The sequence below is a fragment of the Rhodnius prolixus genome, unplaced genomic scaffold, assembly GCF_049639745.1.
Source record: "Rhodnius prolixus isolate KJV_2025 unplaced genomic scaffold, Rpr scaffold_2, whole genome shotgun sequence".
Classification (NCBI taxonomy): domain Eukaryota; kingdom Metazoa; phylum Arthropoda; class Insecta; order Hemiptera; family Reduviidae; genus Rhodnius; species Rhodnius prolixus.
Window position 1 is genome coordinate 4394376 of NW_027411592.1, and position 21064 is coordinate 4415439.

At 31.7% G+C, this 21064-nt stretch overlaps 1 protein-coding gene across 4 annotated transcripts; it reads left to right on the plus strand.

Moving 5' to 3' along the window:
* Positions 1-47: 47 nt before the first annotated feature.
* Positions 48-20148, plus strand: twf (twinfilin actin binding protein). 4 transcript variants are annotated; one of them, XR_012456059.1, is made up of 11 exons: positions 48-694; positions 805-885; positions 1293-1404; positions 3421-3583; positions 3674-3902; positions 4584-4727; positions 7292-7413; positions 8279-8448; positions 11212-14151; positions 16798-16951; positions 17782-20148. XR_012456059.1 is itself a non-coding variant. In XM_074120616.1 (9 exons), the coding sequence occupies exons 1-9, from the start codon at positions 670-672 to the stop codon at positions 17798-17800; spliced, it is 1065 nt and encodes a 354-aa protein (XP_073976717.1). In that variant the 5' UTR covers positions 53-669; the 3' UTR covers positions 17801-20148. The 4 variants fall into 4 exon arrangements, 1 of the variants encoding a protein (XP_073976717.1); XR_012456058.1 differs by lacking the exon at positions 16798-16951; XR_012456060.1 differs by lacking the exon at positions 11212-14151.
* Positions 20149-21064: the final 916 nt, after the last annotated feature.

Consider the following 21064-nt stretch of genomic DNA (forward strand, 5'->3'; position numbering starts at 1 on the left):
GCTAGCTTCAAGTTATCAATAGAAACACCTCCATTTGTACCTAGTTTTATTTTTAACACCAATCGAAAAAAATATGTTCAGTTGAAACTCTTTAAGGAAATAGGCTTTTTGGTACATTGTAAAAATAATTATTTCTAACGAAGTAAAGTGGTCAAAAATTAAAACGCAAAATTGTATAATTAATCACAAAACAACTTGAGCCTTAAAAGCAATATTGGATGTGCACATATTGAATTAAAGATCAAAAACGGAGTGCATATAATAATTCAAATTTAGATTCTCTATAGGCGGGAATAAGCTTTTATATTTCAGTAATTTTACTTTTAAAATCTTCATTATTCATTAAACAATAAAAATAATAATTTCCGGTTAATTAATAATAGTAACCTGGAAAAAAGTATGAAAATATTTAGAATTGTTATCCTTTTAATGTTCCATTAATTTTTTAAAAATAAGTTGGCATTTAGACAGCAGCATTGTGAGTGACAAGGAATAGTAGCCACAAGCCAGTTTGCCACTTACTAGGTAGGCTGAACGTAGACGAAGTCTTAATTTTAGAAACAGAAATGTTTAACTGACGTTCTTATTTTTAGAGTTCCTTTTGAGTTCTTAAATTTTCATGTTTTATATTTTCTCATAGTATTTAGGGGCAAAGAGTGTTTGAAAAAAATGTCTCATCAGACTGGCATAAAAGGTTAGTTTAAACAGTCTGTCAGTAAATTAAGCAAATTTGTTACTATTAGTTCCTACTCCACCCTTTAATTAAAAAACAAGTTATTTACCTATTAATTTTTTTTATAATAGCCAATGAGAAACTGAAGAAATTTTTTGCTAAAAACTGCCATTCGTCAAAAATTAGAATTTTTAAGGTGTGCATTGAAAATGGTTAGTATTTTTATTTTATTTTGACAGTAATATATTTTTTTTTCATTGTTATCTTTGAGGAAGTCAATTTCCTCTTTCAATTGTACATGTTGGACATGCCTTATTAAATTCTGCCATTCAATGAATTGATAGGTAAAATTCCTTTTTATTTATTTATTTATCGTATATGTATATACAGGATAATATGTAATAGGTTATATACATATATATATATATATATATATATATATATATATTATAAAACCTATTAAGATTTTCATTTGCGGATAAGATCCCACTTGCTGGCTTAAGGTAGATAACATCTATAATTTCACGGTGCTAGATCTTAACTATTGCAGAATATAACGGGGTTATCCAATGGTTGAGCAATTTTAATAGAATGATGTTTTTAAAAATAAAATTTCTAGAGGAACTCACCTTAGCTCAACATGTAGAAGCGAAAGGTACATGGGAAGATGATTTTGACAAGCATGTGCATAAAATGATCGAAACAGATCATCCCTCCTACATTATGTGCAGGTAGGAAATTTGTTTGTTTATTAATGCATATTGGTTTGGGTATATTAAACAAAAAATACCGTTTCAAGAACAATTTTATCAGTTAAGAATTGTATTTATTTAGAAAGTAAACCCCATTGTAATGTGACTTGGTAACCATTGTTGTCCGTCGAATCTCTCGCTGATTTCAACCAATCATTGACATCAGTTACAACAAAACCTCCAGCGGGTCCAGTATCAGGTTTAATTATATCAATGTTTCTTTATATAATATTTCTTTCGCTAAAAATATGTTGCTAGACTGTAACGTACTGAGCAAATTTGTTCTTTGGAGGTATAAAGAAGTTCATTGGCAAGTTGTTCATGTTTTTTTGTAATCTGATTGGAAGTGTTTGCTTGATGGATTAAAACTTGTTTACGAATGGATAAAACCATCTATCGCCGAAGAGTTTGTGATGATTACTCTTCCATATTTATAGAAAACTATTTTTTTTTTCTTCTCTTTTTTACCATCAACTATGAATTTTTCATTAAGTAATTTTCCCATCACATAGTACTTTTGTTTTTAAGAAGTGCGCGTTAAAAAAAGAAGTATTATTATCCATTCTTGTAACAGCCAGTTGAGGTATAATTTCATCAGCCACAGTCCAATGCACATTTTATCATGCCCACGGTATAAAGTAGATGACTGACAGGAACATGTCAGATTTTTTTAGACAATAAATGTCAAGTAACTTAGGTAGAAACCACCTCACTCTGGTATGTGTTGAAATGGTAAATTTAAAGTAATATTTCGCTTCCTTTCTCTACAAAAAGTTATTTTTTAGTTTCTTTGAAACATGTTTTTACGGAGAATCGAAGTTAATTTTCATATGAGTATTACTCTAATTTATTACACATCCGAGCTTGCTCTTTCTTTTGCTTCATTCTAAAGTAAATGTTTGGAATGAAGTATTGCGGCGCACTATTTTATGGATTGTAAGCAGAACATGGTGTTTCCCAAATGTGATGGTTTCCAAGAATTTTTGGTGTACACGTAATTTGTAAGAGTTCCAATAGTCTTGAGACAATACTGTATTGTTATTGTAACCTTGGAGTACTTATTGAATAGAAATTTGATTGTCATAAAATGTCGGGACCTCAATCAAAAGTAATCATAGCAAATAATCAATAAATAATTATCTACATAAAAATATGTTAGGTCCGCAGAGTTGTATAAAATCAAAGAATTATCTGTATCTTTGGTTCGTTTAGTGTTAATGAATTGTTTTAACTTAGAAATTATTCATTTTTGAGCCTCTCTGAAACAATTTTGTTTTAACTCAAAAATATCGAATACTTCCGATTGTTGTCTCTAAAAATAGAACACCGCTCAGGGACTGGCATTGAGCATTGCGCCGTTAAGGCTTGATGTGTTTTTAACGAAAGAGTGTGATGACGCGGCTTAAATTAAATAATTACTGGTATCAAGATAACCGTTAGAAGACTAAACTGAAACACTTTTTGTTGTTTTTATTCAATAATCTCGTTGCACAAAAATGTTACATGGGCCGCGGATAGCACTAATCTTTTTTAAAGAGGTAAGAATTTGTCTGATAGATCTTCAGAGGTAAGCAGCCTCTGCCGCCTATATGTCTTGGAAAGCAAGGGGACCCTTCCCATATTCCAAAATAAACTAATAGCAGGCACCGAGTACCTGGGATTAAATTTGACACGACAGCTTCCCTTAAAGTCTCGAATCTATTTTCTTTCTAAGGACGTATCACAAAAAGAGCTCTTATAGCTCACTCTGGAGATGGTTGATTTTGCCAGTAACAGGAGATCTGTCCAAACGCCGGTGAGTACTGAAAACAGCTCCGGCGTCAATGACCTAAAATGTTTTACCACTTTTAAATTATAGATAACAGTAAGTTTGAAAACCATAACCACCAAAGAGTTCGATTTAAAAGCTTCAGTCCTTTATCATTTAGAAAACGGTAATTTTTGTCGATACACTTTCTCAAGTAAAGGGGATTAATGTGGAAAATATTACATCAGGTTTGACTCCAAAAATTCAACTGGTTACGATTGGCTGCTGGTAAGTTGGTCTCCAGATGATGCTCCTGTTAGGCAAAAAATGCTTTATGCTTCCACTAAAGCTACATTAAAACAAGAATTTGGAAGTGGTCAAATCCAAGAAGAAGTACATGCGACAACATTGGTAGGTGTTAATTATATTATTTTTTTTTTTTTACCCGCTTTCATAATTGAAGAAGTTGGTGTTAAAATTGGGAATTGATGTACGTTACAGGAAGAATTAACGGCCGCATCTGTTCGTAAAATCAAAGAAGCGCCAGCACCATTGTCACCTCAAGAGGAAGAAGCATTAATGTCTCAGGTGACAGATAGTATGCGACATGTGGGAGTAGAATCACGTGGCGCTACCTTAAATACATTGAACATGCCATTGTCAGATCAAGCAAAAGAAGGACTAGCTGCGCTTGCTTCGGAACAAGTTAACTACGTGAGATTGGCCATTGGTATGTGATATAATTTTTTAGACAAGTTCCTCACGAGAACATGTCCATATCCTCCAGTTTTAAATGGCAAATTCCTCCCCTCAAAGGGTAGTATTATGTTCCTTCTTTAACAGTAGCCATCATTTTCGCAATCATAATCATCTAAGGCTTTAGAAAGAGTACTAGCCTCCTTAAAAGCACGGTAGGTTCAGAAAACGAACGACAAAATGCTTAAAAGACATTAAAATACTTATTTCCAGTTTATTTATTATTTGGAAAGGGCGCTTTGTCTCACAGTGACCAGACAAAGAAGTCGTTAAAAAAAACCTTTAAAAATCAATTAAAAATGTTTTCTTCTTTAGTCTCATTAATTATATTTAGATTAAAAAAATATATATACAATTCCTGTTTCAAACAATAGATAACCTTCCTGACCTACCTCTTCCGTAATTCTGGACCATTAGTATATTTCTTGATTCTGGCTGCTATTACCTACCATAATCCATTTTTTGGAACATCTTTTAGTGTGAAATTTATTTAAAAAAACTTGCTGGGTTACCCCTAAATTGAGGCTTTTAATATTTAAATTTATGTATTTATTATATAACTTTTATCCACCACAATTTGACGTCCAAAAATAGACAATATTATTTTTTCTAAATGATAAAAAGATAACATCCATCCTTTTTTTTTTTTTGTCAGATATTCTTCAAGAACGAATTGATGTTGATATAACTAGCGTTATTCAAGCTAAGGAGCTTGGCACTAATGTACCTGAGGATACTGCCAGATACCACGTCTTTAGGTACCAATATAAACACGATGGACAAGATAAGAAAGCGATTGGTACGTGTTTTTGTTTCTAAATTTTTCTAAACAGTGTTCTAAACCAGAGACGATGGGGATTCTTCCTAGGAAAGAATCTGCATGAAACCATGGTTGGAAACATGAGATAATAAAAAATGAAAACAATGAGCCTTTTATTCGTGAACATCAAAGCGGAGGATGCATGTTAGTAATTGAGCCCCTGGTTGCAGATGGCAAACTTTAGGAATTAATGACGAGAGTCGTACTACACGCATTCCCCGAGGATTGAAATTGAACTTTCGCCCTTAATTGTAACAAAACTGTAACATCGATAGTTCTATCCTGGGGTTTCTCAGAAGACAGTACCTACCTTTAATTAGGGTGATAATTCTCCTATATTCAACGGTTTTCCTACCTTGGAATTAGTTTATGCGAGTGTTTTAGGGTCTTGCCAAATTTGTTTTGGAGTGCCTCATCCGTTAATTAGCGCAGTCCATGACAACCTTCTCTCGCCTCTCCAGGCTTCACTGGCTTTTTCATTTGAGGCTTTGATTTATGGCAGTACAAAAATTCGGCTCAAAGAGCTTTTGCAAACTTCCCTTCTTTGTCAATCCTTCTTGAAGACCGGTTTCCATTGGAGGAAATGTGATGACCATATTTTATTTTCGAACTTAATTTTTCACCGAAAATACATCTTTTGAGATACATTTTTAGCGAATATTGAATGCCCGAAAAGCAACGAATTGCAGGGGATTCAAAGTTAGTATATTTAGGGTGGGTACTATCAAATCATATATTTGCGTTAGGAATTCATCTGTGGTAGACTACAGTTTCTATATTTTCATATTTTGTCGTTATAAGATGAAATACAACTACGCTCAAATATGGTTCTTTGGAAATTGGTAAATCTTTAAGTACGGCATCTTTGCTGTCAAAGAATATTTTTAGAGAGTCTCACGCAAGTTTTATTTTTTAAATTACTTTCTTTCTATTAGGAAAGAAGAATCTATTTCCATTGGTATCTGTCGCATAAATTTGGGCAGCCTAAATTAATGTTGCATTCTTGGCAGCAGTTCAAGATAACACTTCTTGTTTAAGCTGTGAACGGAGAAGTAATTGATTTAGGAAGATTTAAATTATTGTAGATCGAACTCATTTAATGCATTTCTTTTCTTTTTCTTTTTTTTTTTGTTTCAATGTACTTTTATTAAAGTTGCCATTCAATAACACAGTTCAAATTATTTAAGAGGCTTTGTTGGCTCTCTCCTGAACTAATTAAAATTTCTATTCAGCTTTTAGATAACCGGTTATATTTTTTTGTTTATGCATATAATACCGGTAAAAATAGTGATGTCAGTAATAAACTAGTAGCTTATGTAAAACTCTCATGGTTAGAATTAAATTTGGAAACTAAACACATCCTTATTTTTGTCGAAATAATAACGATATTTTAAATTAATGCAATGAGGGCATATAGTTTTAAGAGAAATGAAAATAAATTATATGGAAAAAAATTACTGTAAAGCATATATTTTATTTAAAATTGTATTTATTATTTTATATTTTTTCGTCTCTGCTTTTTTGATCTGATTTCTCTAGTAAATTAGCATTTCCCTTTGTAAACTGTTTTCATGAATGCTTACACAATATATCTTCTAAAACCGTGTAAAAACTATTAGGTTTATAACATTTAATCATTGATAGCAAATGTTGCGTCAAATTTACAAAAAGATATCATTAGTAACTAAATTTATAAAAGTTCATTGAATTTCTGTACGTTATTCATTCAGGATTCATGAAAACATTGTTCAAAGGCAATTTTTAAAATACTTGAAAGTAATATTAAGAAAAATCAGTGCAGATGGGAGAAAATTAAAAAATAAATAAATACTGCGCTTCTATCTGACTGAAATTGCGAGCTGAGAAGAATAAACTTTTATGTTTTACTAGTTTAACTTTTGTCTTTAATTGGTAAGTTTTTGTTAAAAGGGAATTGCATGAATAATTTATCAAGTCTTCATTGAATAAAAAATGACCACGTATTCAGATATGAAAAACTAAAGTTTCTTTAAAGTCACAACCTTGATCTTAAGACCGTCACGGGCTGTATCTTGATCAAGGACATCTTTTTCTGTCGCTTGTAGCGGTTGCAGACAATAGTTACATCAAGATACCGTTAAAGCATATGATTTTTCAAATGCACACAGTTGAACTCATTTGAAGTATAGATGTATTCTATAATCTAGAGAACCTATTGATTGGTAGAACGGTGTTTATGAATAAAAACTCCTAGAGTGGATGGGTTTTATAGTACACAAACCCATTATCTAATGGGCTATCTCAGGAGTGTTACAAAGAATCATTAATGAAGCGTTAACGTTCTTATTTAACTTTGAAATCCACTGGATTTAGTTTACGCGTTTGGTTTATTTCAAACCAAATTTTCTACGCTTGATCCTTTGTGTAGAATTTTATTTACCCACACTTCTTGATTTGTTATGTGTTTGATGTCTAATAATGTAATTCGAGTTAAGTAAAAATTCATTACTATAGAAATTTAATGATATTGTGCTATGTACTGATTACTTTGTTCAAACTTTTAGTCTTCATCTACTCAATGCCTGGTTACTCATGTCCAATAAAGGAAAGGATGTTGTATTCTAGTTCAAAAGCACCTTTGATTGAAACTGTCGAATCAATACTTGGAGTCAAAGTTGATAAAAAGGTAGATTTGTAATTTTTTTTAAATTCATTAGGTGTTGTATCTGTTGGATAATATGAAGTTAATTGTCTTTTTTTACTAACTATAATTAGTTTAGATTTTTTCCAGTTGAGTCTGGAAGTGTAAATTGCTCAATTCTTGCATATTTTTTATCTACTCCTTTTTTAACATCACAATATCTTATTTTACAAATAAAATTATAAATAATAATTCAAGTCAGAGAGTTTCGTGTGTTACCATACCAGATTTTCGCAATTAATATTCAATCATCTCATCGTTTTAGTCGCTCTATCTTAGATTTTCCGTGAGAGCTGAAACGGATTCGCTTGTCACAATAGAAAAATTGGAAAAGTAGCAGACATAGGAAAGAGCAAACAATGTTGGGAATTACGGTATGGTCCCTAGGGGCGATGGTGATGTCTAAAACTGGACAAACTTGTTTTCATTATGTTATACTGAAAATACAGTGAAAAGTACGTTTAATTCGTTATGTTCGGTAATTTTGTTACACTGATCGGCTTTGTATTTAGGAAAGTAGAATAAGAATTCAAGAGAATGAGTTAGTTATTATAATTGTCGTTAGGCAAGTGGTATGCTCGTGAATTTCCGCAAACATCGAAAAGTATACTATAATATAGACACATCATCATCAAAAAGAAATCTTTTGAATCGGCAGTCGCTCGATCAATGAGATACTAAATTTCTAGTAGATTCCCCACTGGATGTGCCAATGACAAGCTCTCCAAGCATTTCTGAATAAAAAGGGTCTTCTTGCGCAAGCTTTGGTTCTCTGTAAAGGCTACTGCTTCTAAGAATTTATGAAATTGATGAAATGAAAATTTAATTATACATTTTTTTTTCTTGTTAGATGGAAGTTGACTCTGGAAAAGAAGTTTCTGAAGAATGTCTTTTTGAAGCTTTAAACCCAGCAGAGGATCCTATGTCAACGAGTACTGCAGGAGTGACGCAAAAAAAGTTCGACAAGCCTAAGGGACCACCGAATCGTGGCGCAAAACGGCTAACGAAGTCTCATCATCAGTAAGTCGGGCGTTTTCCAATACCCACCTGTCAAATATGGCAGTTTTCTTTTATTTATCTTTTTTCTTTCTTTAACCCAAGTGCAGTGTGTATTATATAGTAGGCTTGACTGTATAATGGAATCAATTAGATAGTTTTCACGATAGTCTAATTACCTTGTACGATCTTCTAAACGGTTTTATTTTTCTGCAGATAATTATCTGCTTAAAAATTGCACCATCAAGAAGGAAAAAAGTTACAGGTTTCTAACTTTTATTATTTTCTTACCTTGAACTTAATAATAAGTAATTTTAAAGGTGTAAACATGTCAGAAGAAGTTTAGAAAAAATTATGTCACCATCGGTTAACAATTCTTTTTTTAACCATTCGAGGCTGCTTAAAATGATACGTACCATCCCAGGCTTGCTGTAGGTGGCGACTTGGCTGACTGCTAGGTGGCCGATTGAGAGAAAGTCAAACGTGCAACCATCATATCCCACAAATGTATTGCTTTGGGTGTTCGAGAGAGGACCTAAATCCAATTTCTCCGGTGCATCATACCTAAAAACTCGAAATTGCACTTTTTCTCACTGTCAATCTGTGAATATTTTATTCCAGACAAAATCGGCATTAATCATTAAACAAGACTTACTGATACCCTTCTTAGCACCTCTGAAGGCTACCTGGCTGCATTATGAAGTCGTGACTAACAATAGTAGCTTTATGAATAGTAGCAAAATGACTGCAGCTGATCGCATGGATGGCTTTTTTATTAAATCCTTTATACGACCTCAAAAGATGCAATCTCTCACTTATATCCTCTGCACTGCGATTTCAAGAATCTCTGTTTCCAGAACGGCCTTCCTTTCTATCTGAGACCAATTTATTTGTCCAAACGAAGCATAATTTCTCGAAATACGGTCCCTGATTCATGCTTTCAGCATATTTGTCTCCTGCAATGTGGTTACCGCGTTAAATGCTGTTATTTGACAAATTTGGACTTGGCGGAAATTCAGTGCTTTACTTTCTCACAAAATTCTATATAAAATCTGATTATTATATTATGATTATCTTATTTGAATAAACTCTCAGAAAAAAAATCTGTTCGTTTAACATAATTAAATTGATAAACGTCTCCTAAATTTTTGTCATTTTTTACCTCAGTTAAAATAAATAATTTACGGTTGAAAATGCGGTTAGGTCTGCAGTGCTGGATATCAGAAATATGTGTGCTGCGGCGGATAGAATCAACACTATTTATGTTGTGCGTAAATTGTAAAAGTTTCAGGGCTGTAACTTCCTATCATCTGGGTGGTGTAATTTATTTATGTTTGTTCCAGAAATGAAATAAAGAGCTCGCTTCGAAAAAAAGAAAAGTAAATTACTTTTAACTAAATATAATATTTCTTTCACATGCCTAAATTTATTAAATTTTTGTTTGCTTTTGATTTTAAAACCACGCATTTGGTGGATGGTAAAGTTAATGAAGCAAATACGATTCGGTTGTAAAGCGAATGTGCTGACATCAGATGCGCGGTCTATTTTAGGATTTTAAGTTATTGAATTAGAAGAGGTCAGGCCACTAGTAGCAGGCAGGCCCCTTTCAGCTGTAGATTAGGTAAAAATCAATTTTATCTCTTGCCATAATTCTGGAATCCGAAATATTGCAAATAGTTCATTTCTTAATTAAACAGAATAGTAATAAAAAATGGAATAAAATAAATAAATCTTAGCCTTAATGAATTTCATACTTAGTAAAAAATTAAATCTTTTGAAACAACAAAGAAGTACAAACGAATTACTTCTGGCAATTTTGGGTTTTGTGGGTTTATAATTATTTTTCTACTTTAAATTGGTAGCAAAAATGAAATTTTAATTTCATTCATTTAAAAATGAATATTAATTGTGTACATTTAAAAATAATGCAGAGGTGAGCAATTCTTTTTTTCATCTTAGGTAGTTGAATTGAAAAAAACTTGTCCGTCCTAGTTGTGGTTGAGTTTCATTACTTCAACAATCGTACAATCTAGTAAAAAAAAAAAAAAAGAAGACAATTAGAACCATTTTTTACCTTCTCTTATTTCAAGCAAGAATAAACATTGCAATCATTTCAATTTTATGAATATATTTTCCCCTGAAGCATATGTTCGAGGTCTTCTGGTTACGAAAACAATTTTTTGTCGTATGACTTAAGTGGGAGTGTGCAGGAGGCACAGACTTGATATTTCGTTTACGTTTACATTAGTTCACATGGCATTAAAACATTTCCGCCGACGTAATTCAACCGGAAGCGCGACTTTATTGAAGCACTTTTCCTCTTTTTCGCGAGTTTTTTGAAAGTGGTTTAACGATTCTTCATAAGTTCATATTCTGATGTTTTTTGTTTTTGTTTGATGTCAGAGATACCAAAAGAATATGCGCACTAATTATTCATTGTTATTAAAAAACCTGTTAATCGGGTTTGTATATTGAATAAAGAAAAATAATCGAAGGAAATTAATGTTGTACTGAAGCATAAACTAAAACATAGAAGTAGAAGTTAGTGTACATTACTATACTACATATGAAAACATTTCTATTCAAATAACTTGTTTAGCAGATTTAAGAGTAATAGTAAAATAAATACTACCTGCGACTATAAAATGTAAATGTCTGAACAAGTGAATATTGAAGCAAAAACAAAAAAAAAAATCTAAAAATGTCTTCAGATAACAAGGAAAAATGTTGATCATTGAAAAGAAGTAAATAAATTTAACCTTTTTACTAATTTAATTAACTAAACAGGGAAGGCATTAACGAGTGGTTAGTGCACTGGACTCGTAAGTGAAGACCCGAAGACCCTGAGAACCCTTAATTTTTTTTCCCTCCGGGCAGTTTCTTACTGCTCACAGTCCAATGATGGTCAGTGTAAAGAGATAACATATCTTCAGGAGCCAGGTAGTGCCAGGCAGTTCACTGAAAAAGACTCAGGATGCAAATGAAGGACGCAGCTAATGCGCTTCTTACAATAAAAAAAAAAAAAAAAAAAAAAAAAAAAAAAAAATTAACTTTAAAGTGACATAACAAAAGTGTTTAAAAATGCTTTTCGTCTTTGTGTTTTCTTTGATTTTGCATAGCTTATTGGACTGCAGTTCTCCCATTAAATTAATATACGCTGCCTTCATTCCGCTAACCTACAATGTCTCTCGGTGCAGACAACAATGTCTATCATTGGTCCATTGTAGTGGTTGCTCTTAGGAAGAGAAATGCCGAGGGTATCTCGGCGTGTTTTGAATCCGGGAACATCTGCTTGCTCACTGGTTCACCACCGCGCTGCTCCAAGTGATATAATTAAAAAAAAAAAAATTATTAAATTAATAAAAATTCAATGAGATATTTTTATTGCTTTCTACAGAAATTTCTTCAAAAATTAGAAATATTTTAGAAACTGCAAACATGTTCACAACAATTTTCCAATATTTCTTCGCCAAATATGTTCATAGTTTGTTTTTCATTTTATCCGAACTGAAATTTACAAAAATCTATATTGGAAATTAGAGAGAAGAAATTTGAAATGTTTTCAAAATTAGTAATAATTTTTGTAAAACTCTGCAAAATCAGTTCTGTAATTTTTGTTTGTTTGTTAATAAATTTATCTGCTAATAAAGAATGACTATTTGCAGTTCTTCCTTGTAAGTTTCCTGCATTTTAATGAAATATGATGGAATAGAGCGCTAAATGCAGTTTTTTGTTTAGTCACTTTCACATTTAATTTAATAATATTTAAATTTCGCTATTATCAAAAAGGGTCGCCGGTTGCTCATCACTGCAGCACTGAATTATCAAGACTCTAATTCGGTGTAACAGTAATCGAAAAAATAGCAGTAATGTCCTCTAAAAGACTGCTCTTTTAATTAAGAACAGTTTTACGTATAACACAAAAAAAATCATGATCAGAAATTAAGCATAAAATAGTTTAAGAAACTTAAAATATAAAATTTACTTCTAAGTCTTCCGAAAAATACGGTTGTGCAAAGTATAATTATATTTTTTATAATTAATTATAAGGTTGCTAAAAAATAACAATTTCAATATTTACCATCAGCAGTCAGAAGTTTAATACTGTATATTACGTTGTGAATTTAGGCAAAAAAGTATGACTGAATACCAATCTTTTTTTTTTTTAATACATACATTTAAAATACTTGGAAAAAAAAGTTATCTACATATAGATAGTTTTTAGATGAATATACAGTTTTTACGCTATCTAAATATTAGTATGTGATAAGAAACCTTTTTCTTCTACTCTCAAAAAATTCTTTTATTGATCTTGACACCTTCAGTAAGTTTCAGTTGTACTTGCCATCAGTCGTCTGAAATAATTTTTAAATATTTCACTTTAAAAAAAAATCTTTAATAATTACACGTTTAATATAAATCGTCTTAAAAATTGATGGCTAAGAAAAAGTTTATTGTAATTGCAGATTTGCTTGTTTAGACAATTCATATTTACTGAGTGTGATTAGATTTACCTCTAAAATTTCGTATCACGGACATTCTACACAATTAATAGTGGAATAATTAACTTTTCACTGCAAGAGTAAAAATGAAATATTTTTTCGAGGCTATTTGAATAAAATAGTTATAAGAAATTTCTCAGGGAAGCACAACTTAAAGCATTCTTCTTAAGTGCCTCAATAAAAAAATTTTAATGTTCAAGTTTTGTTTTGTATAATGTTAATGAACGCTGAATGTAATCATTATTTGTTATTCCCGTTTTGAATAAACTAATATTCGGAAATGCAATTCTACAGAATAGTTTTAGAGTTCTTGCAATTTTATCAATAGTACTCATTAAATTTAGAATGTTAACTGTTTACAAAATACAAAATTTATTTTATTTGAAATAGTTTCTAGGGGGACATTGATTTCTGGAGAATGGATGAATGTAGTTGTTAATTTCTGGTTTCGCTCCAAATTCTGATTTTGTTACGTGTTTATTATTTATGTACTTTTTTTCTTTTCTTTTTTCCTTGGATTCGATAAGATATTATATATATCAAAACGTTGCATTCAAACATACTTTTTTTCATCGAATTACAACGTAATATGAATAACTAAAATAGAAACATGGTGTTCGTGTTGTCCCCCCCCCCCCCCCCAGCGTAAATCAGACCGCAAAACCCAAATTTCTAATTATAATTATTGTTTTTATAAAACTGCTTAGTGCAATATGATATGAACAAATCACATAAATATTTATAAAGTTTATTAAAAAATAAACATTTCATGATAAAACATTGTGTGTTGTAATTCTTGCTTTTGTTTATTACTTTAGTTAAATAAAATATAATTTTTTTGAAGAAATAAATTCCGTTTTTTTGTTTCTTTGATCCATACCTTTAGATATTATTATATATTAGATTTTCGATATTTATTAAACTAATAAAAATATTCGTTAAAATTTAAGTAACAACGTTTTATAAAATATTGAACCTATGAAAAGAAACGCGTACGGCTGCAGCAAATGCTGCTAAATTTAAATTACACTCCAGGGATATTTTTGATTGATAAAAAGTAGAGGGGGATAGTAAAACTTCATCATGTCGAATGAAAAATTATTTTTAAGTTCATAAGTTACTCATAAAACGAGCTGTTAGTGAATTTTATTTTCATATTTATTGTGATTCAGTGTAAAAACGAAAATTAACTTATTTAGTTGAATTATATTTACGAATATCATAAGTAAGCTCTTTCAATCTTTTTTCTTTCTTTCCATGTCTTATTTTTTCTTAGAGTTTTGTCTCTTTAATTCATTTATTAGATTTATTACATTTATTTTATTACTATTATTATTACCACTTAAGGTGCGTCAATATCTGATCTGAGGTTATTAGCACCAGGATCCTTCTTGATTGGTTAGCATTCTATAGTTCAGACACCACTACCCATCACCGGACAGTGAACTGTAAGAGTCCCCTTGCTGCTGGATTCTAATCTGTGGTCGCCATATAAGAATCTAGGCCCAATAACTGAGTAAATTCCTTCCTTTATGCACTGTTAAAAGCGAGGAAATAAGTAGAGGGCTTTTCCTATTGAAACCTCTCGTATTGGATCTTTTACTTTTTCCCCCCTCCTGTAAAAAGATAGTTTGCATTGGATTTGAGCCTCACCAATTTGAAATTGGTTTGGTTGGGTTTTTCTTCAAACACCAATTCGTTGTTTATAAGAACTTATAAGAATTGTATTGACCTACGATTAGATTTGAAGTGGACCATTTCACCTGGGCTAAAAGAACCGACTCTTATAGTTCCATTAGGAAAAACTTCCTTTTATGCAAAGTCTAGGATTTTCCCATTTATGATCACCCGTAACATACTCTTTATTTTCGAGGGGCATGAGTCTTGATGGTAACAACTTAGAGAGGTGTTATTATGTAAGTTGCATATTTGTATACAAGAGTCAGCGTGGCTGACGGTCTATGCACAAGTGAATGAAATATTTGCAAAATAATGTTTTTAACATTTATTAAATCAATTTCATTATTATTATTATTACTATTATTAAGTCAGATGCTGTTCCTCTTCCTTTGGTTAAAATCTGTTTAGGGATTAGACGGAAGCAATTATCTCTCTCTGAGGAGCTTTTTGTGAGCCTTCCGTGCTCTACAGAAGACAATCCAGAATAGTAGGGGGGCACTCAGCGTCGCTTGGATCAAGACGCTCGTCAGCTGTTATTAAGTCAGATGCTGTTCCTCCTCCTTTGGTTAAAATCTGTTTAGGGATTAGACGGAAGACAATTATCTCTCTCACTGAGGAGCTTTTTGTATGTCTTCCGTGCTCTACAGAAGACAGTCAAGAATAGTAGAGTAGCGTCGCTCGAATCAAGACGCTCGTCAGCTGTCAGTTCTTTCCTCAAAGAACCTTGACCAGCAAACGAAAGAGTGATGTAATGTGTACTACCCTGTGCCAGAGAAAATTTTTGCAAAGAGAGAAAAGATTTCGCCCTAGTCGAGATCTTAATTTTGTTTTCTGAGACGCTCTAAGCACTATTGACTTCTTTAGTGGTTCACTCGTTCGACGAAAACTGGTTGCGAAAAAGTTTTTTTTTTTTTGCAGTGCCGGGCATTATTGACCGTAAAAGAGATATCTTTAAACATGGTGTTTAAAATGTCTTTGTCCTTAAATTTCTTTCTCAACATACCTTGTCATTCAACCACTGTCATGATATATACATATGTATGTATAAAATTGGCTAAATAAAAAACATGAAATCCTCCTTCATTGTGGCATAAAAAATGACAATAGTGTTTATATATTTATGTATTATTAAGTATGTGCTATCTGTTAGTGCGTCGGGAACATTATGAATTTCTCCTGAAATAGTTCCATAAAAGCGCAACCAAGTTTTCGTAAAACTTTCCTCGTGTATCAACTGGAAATTCTGGATGACTGCAGTTTACCTTCTTCATTAATACACAAGTAATTCTCATCCCGTTATACTATGAGAATTTTGTAGAAGCTATGGCAGAAGGATATTTTAAAAGAGAAGTTGGCAAGTTACCAACTTCTTGGTAACTGTTGTGGTTAAGTTCACATATTATTTTTACAGTTCCCAAGGTACGGAGATGGATGCTAATGTAGTCTATAGTAAATGCCATCTACAAATTATCTGAGTAGATTGCAACCGAACAGACTCACCAATATTTCTTTTAGCTGAACTTTTTTCATTTTTTTTTCTTTTGAAGATGCAACTATATTGGATAAAAAGCAAATGTGATTATAGTGGAATTAAAGGGATTGGTGTTTTGGAGGTTACACTCTTCTAACATGTTTATTTATTTAAAAAAAATAAAGATCTCATCTTCGCTTTAGTCGTCCTGATAAGTTTTCTGAACGGTTTTGGTTGGAAATGTTTAACAGATTAGGGTAGCCTTCTGTGGAGGAATAAACCGAGTAAAATGCGATGTCGCTGAATTGAGGATTTTAGTTCATTATGAATATAGTAGGGTTAGGCATGTATCTGGGAGCATTCACCACTATCCTAAAAATTTTGGATTGAAGAGACAGGTTTCGTTGACAATTAAACCATTCCTATTCCAGGTCATAAGACTTCGTTGATCAATAAGCAGTAAATGCAGTAGTCTCTGGTTTGCTATAGGGTTTTCAGTGCTTGTCAAGAAGTGTTAACAGAAGTTTATAACTACCGTTGGTTTCTATTATATTCAGTCTATTATGAAGATTAAGGTGAGTCTTTTACATCGCGTAATAGCCGAAAGTAAAGGATTTGTTGACGTTTTTGTTTATGTGAATGGATGGGAAGATTTTGCGGCCTAGAGAGAATGTTATGTATTTGCATTTAGACGTTAATATTTACTCTTAACTTTTGAAGGCATTCTGCAAAACCTAAAGAAGAATGAGAGCGGTAGCAGTATCAGGATTTGAAGGTGGTACAGTAATGTCGCCCGCAAGTGTTATATTAGGATGTTGGGGGATATTGAGACTTGGAGAACTTGGCCAGCACGTTCGGTGAATCCGGAGGGCAGGTAGATCCATTTTCAGACTGACTACTAAAATAACAGAACTTTGTACGGACTTTACAATCAATTACGTCTTGACATTCTCTAAGGGCCTTTCTAACCTTCAATACCGCAAATGCTTAAATAATTCACCGCACATAAGTGGATCACTGCCAAAAGGGACAAGGGTGTGATCCTCACTGCACAAATATTTTGATGGCTCAGCTTTGGAGCTTAATAAGATTTTGCTTCAAGTAACTTTTAGTTGTCTTGTGATTCAGCTTCTGATCAACTTCTGTGCATCATTACTACGTCAAATGACACTCCTAAGCTGTCTTTCTTTTTAAAGTGTGCCATCAATGTTGACTACATTTTTTACACCTGGGTTCATCCATAACTCGCGTAAACAGTTGTTTTGTAATATAAAAGTAAAAGTACGTCTTGTAAATTGAAGTTCATGTAATCTGTATGTAATCTTTCCTGCACAAAAGGTTTTTTAAAAGAAAAAAAAAAAATCACCTTTGCTTGGTTGTGGATACCGATGGAGTGGTTTTACTCTTTATATGCATACATTTTTTAAAAAGTTCATCTCCTTATAGTTGAAGCTACATTTAAAAACAATTGCTGTTTTTGGAATTATTATAAAAGGTTAAATTTTTTAAAAATGAAGATGGGACTTAGCTGCAGAGGCTTCTAGGAAAAAAAAGTCAAATGCTAGCTTGACTGATTTGAATCCGGGATTTCCGTTTTACTTTTCTGCTGCTGAACCAATTGAGCTAACCCATTTCCTATTTTGTGTATTTTTTACAATAAAAGTTTTTCAACGTGTATGTAACAATTAAAATTACATTTTACAGGTGTTCTGTACTCGACTGACCTTAGAGAGTGCGTGTACTGCAGTTGGAAGAGCACATGCGTGAATTAATAGCAATTTCTTCTTTTTGAATTTGATGAATTGAGTGTGAAAACAAAACAAACAAATTATAGGGCCTTTGTCGGTTATTTTATTTGTAATACTTTCGTTTTTTACTAAACTTCATAAAGAAAGTTCTGACAATATTTAATAAATTGGTGAAATAAAAATAGGTCTCTCGGTTTGGACCTTACTTTTTTTTTTTAGATACAAATTAAGATTATTAGATAGAACTTTTAGTTATTGTTGTTTGACTAACACAAAAATATTGTGCCACTAAAAAAATTAGATTAAAAAAGAAAAAAATTGAAAATTGTAGGATGAACATATTTTCCTTATATTTTTTCAATTCCATTGGCACTTTCATTTCAATGATTGTATTCTGTATATAGTTGGTTATCACCAAAGTGACATATGCATGATTTTATACATACATCAATGTGGCTTAGTCGTGAAAGTTATAAATGTATGAATTGATACGCTATTAGCGTATTAATATCTTTCATAACCTCGCCTGTTTTATTTATTATTATTAAGTTTTGTTTTTGAAATTTTGTTAAAGATCTGTGAAGTCCATACCTTGCCGGGGTTCAAGGAACCTTGGGGCCATAATGATTATACGCACATTTAATTTTCGACACTAGTGATAGGCATGACGTTTAGGTCTATAAATGGGAACTTTTATGGAATTAATAATTAGCAAGTATTATTTTCTAATTTGAAATTTGTATCCGGAATTATCAAACCATTCTCTGTAAAAACCTCCTACCATATTTTTTTTTGTAATTAGTCTTTCATGAGGTATGCATCGAATCAGCCAATTGGATACGCTGAGGCCTCCAATATAGCACTCCTAATTCCTCCTTCAGTGAAAGTTTCGCTAACGATCTCTAAGCAAAGTAAGAGTTGTTCAAGGATTTGAGAAGCTTTAAAGCAAATCTTCAACACCAATCTGCTTGCCGACTAGTTTTAGCGAATTTTCGCTACAAAATTAAATATTTTTTGCCATGAGAAGGCCACGTCCTCAGATTTGGATGCGCTTGAGTCCTTAATTAAAATAATAGATTATAAACAAAAATTGACGCCAAAGTATCCAAGATGCGTTCTTTATTCGTTTTAATTCGTTCTTCCTCATATAATAAACAATAAATGCAACAAACCAATCATAATGGTAATGGCTTCCAGTAGACTAAATTACCACTTGTCTACAAGTACCCGCAGTTGCGGGCATAAGCAGATATCGGACATAATTTTCTACATCATCCATCCATCGGAGCTTCGGCCTCGCCATATGCCAGCTACTCATCCAAAATCTTCCTTGGCATATGCTGCCGGTGCATTATGGCGAACTGGCTGACTCTCCTTAGCCTCTCTAATTGTATGTGCATCCTTTTCGCTTTAAATTTTTATATTTTAGTGAAGAATGTTTTGATAATTCAAGTCCCTGAATGGTAATTGGACGAAAGGCCAAGGTGTAAACTTGAGCATGCCTTGGCCGACCCCTTAGGCCCTTTCTATTAGGTAAATTTATTAGTTACTTTGGTATTATTATTATTATTTTGCATTCTAGTGAAAACGAGGAATTGTTTTCATTGGGAGAGTAGCGCGAAAATTTTGTACCCGAGATTATCCTTAAACCCAGGGAATGGACTTACATTGAATGATTTATTCTAGTGAAAATTTTATCATTTATATAAGATACAATAAACAGAATCTCATTAAACAAAATGATATTTACTTTGTTTGCTTTTAAATAGAAAAAATAATCTCTAGACAATAATAATTGTAATACTCCAACAATTTTTAATGAAATGAATGCGAAATCCCTCAAGACCATTCTTCCTCTTTAATGTGTCAAAAATAAAAATAAAATAATTAAAAATGAAAAAATTAATATTTTTTTAAATGGCTAGTCTTCTCGTTGCTAAATTTTCTACACCGGGAATTTTCTGGGATGGGGCGAATGTTTTAAATGTAAAACAAAAGTAAATAATAAAACCTCGTAGATCGTAGAGAGTATAGTAGCTTTGTAAAAACTACTCCTCTTTTACTGACCTGAAAAACATAATGTACGATTAAATTTAGTATTCCTATAGTTATTATTGATGTGAGGGAGAGAAATTTTTAATAAAATTGGATGTACATTCCAGGTGATATAAAAAATAACTGTGTTGAAAACAAAACTTTTTTTGAATCCTATAGTTTTTAATGACAACTATTTTTTTATTTATTATACATATATATATTTTTTAAAAAAAAAAAAGAAAGAAAAATTGTTTGTTCCACGTATTAATTCTTGCCGCACAAATATCATCTTGGCCTCAAAATGCATTCATTATATGGACCAGTTTAGGATGATTTTTTTGAATACTGAAATTTAATTTTGTGGAACTTTATACAAATATCTCTATATATATATATATTTTATAATATTTACATTCCGTGTTTTATTTTCTTTGTTCATTGTTCCATTGTTATAATTTGAACTTTTTATTCTTATTACTCTTACAAGTATAAAATTAATTATTATTTAAATTTATAGGCTCGGGCATCTTTTTAAGCCTCCTTAAATTGCCTTTGTGATTTTTATGTAATAAATTGAAAATCTTTAAATATATACATATATATTATATATACACAATTAATGTATATGTTTAATTGATATTTTTGAGAGTATATTAATGTAAAATGAATAGAAAATCTGGAAAGAGTGACAAAATATAAGTATTTTCTATATTGCATCATTTAAGCTAATTGTTTCTTATGCCTCCCAGATAATTCCTGCTTTTCCGTAAAAGAAAGGTTTTTAAACTTTTAGCTTAAATTTCATAAAAAGTTTTTTTTTTTTTTATAACACATTTTTATTTTGTTCATCTATATATATAAATTATAGCCATCTTATGACAATGCTGGAGAATCCACGGAAGATGGAACTTTGACTTTCTGATTTTTGTGTGCATCTAAATTGATCCAAAGAGTGGGATGTAACATATATGTTAGAGTCCCAAATTGGATTCTACAAGATGTGTAAGCTTCCTATTATTATTTAGTTGGTAGATTTATAATTAGCTGTCTGTAAAGCTGGAGGAAAAAATATTGAGGAGACAGTGTGATTGTTTTAAAAATTGAGATTTTTCTTGTGATAAGGAAATATCCGTGTGATATTTTATTGTTTCAATTTTTCTTTGTCATTATTGTTCTGTCAACACCTGTGACCGGAGTTTTTT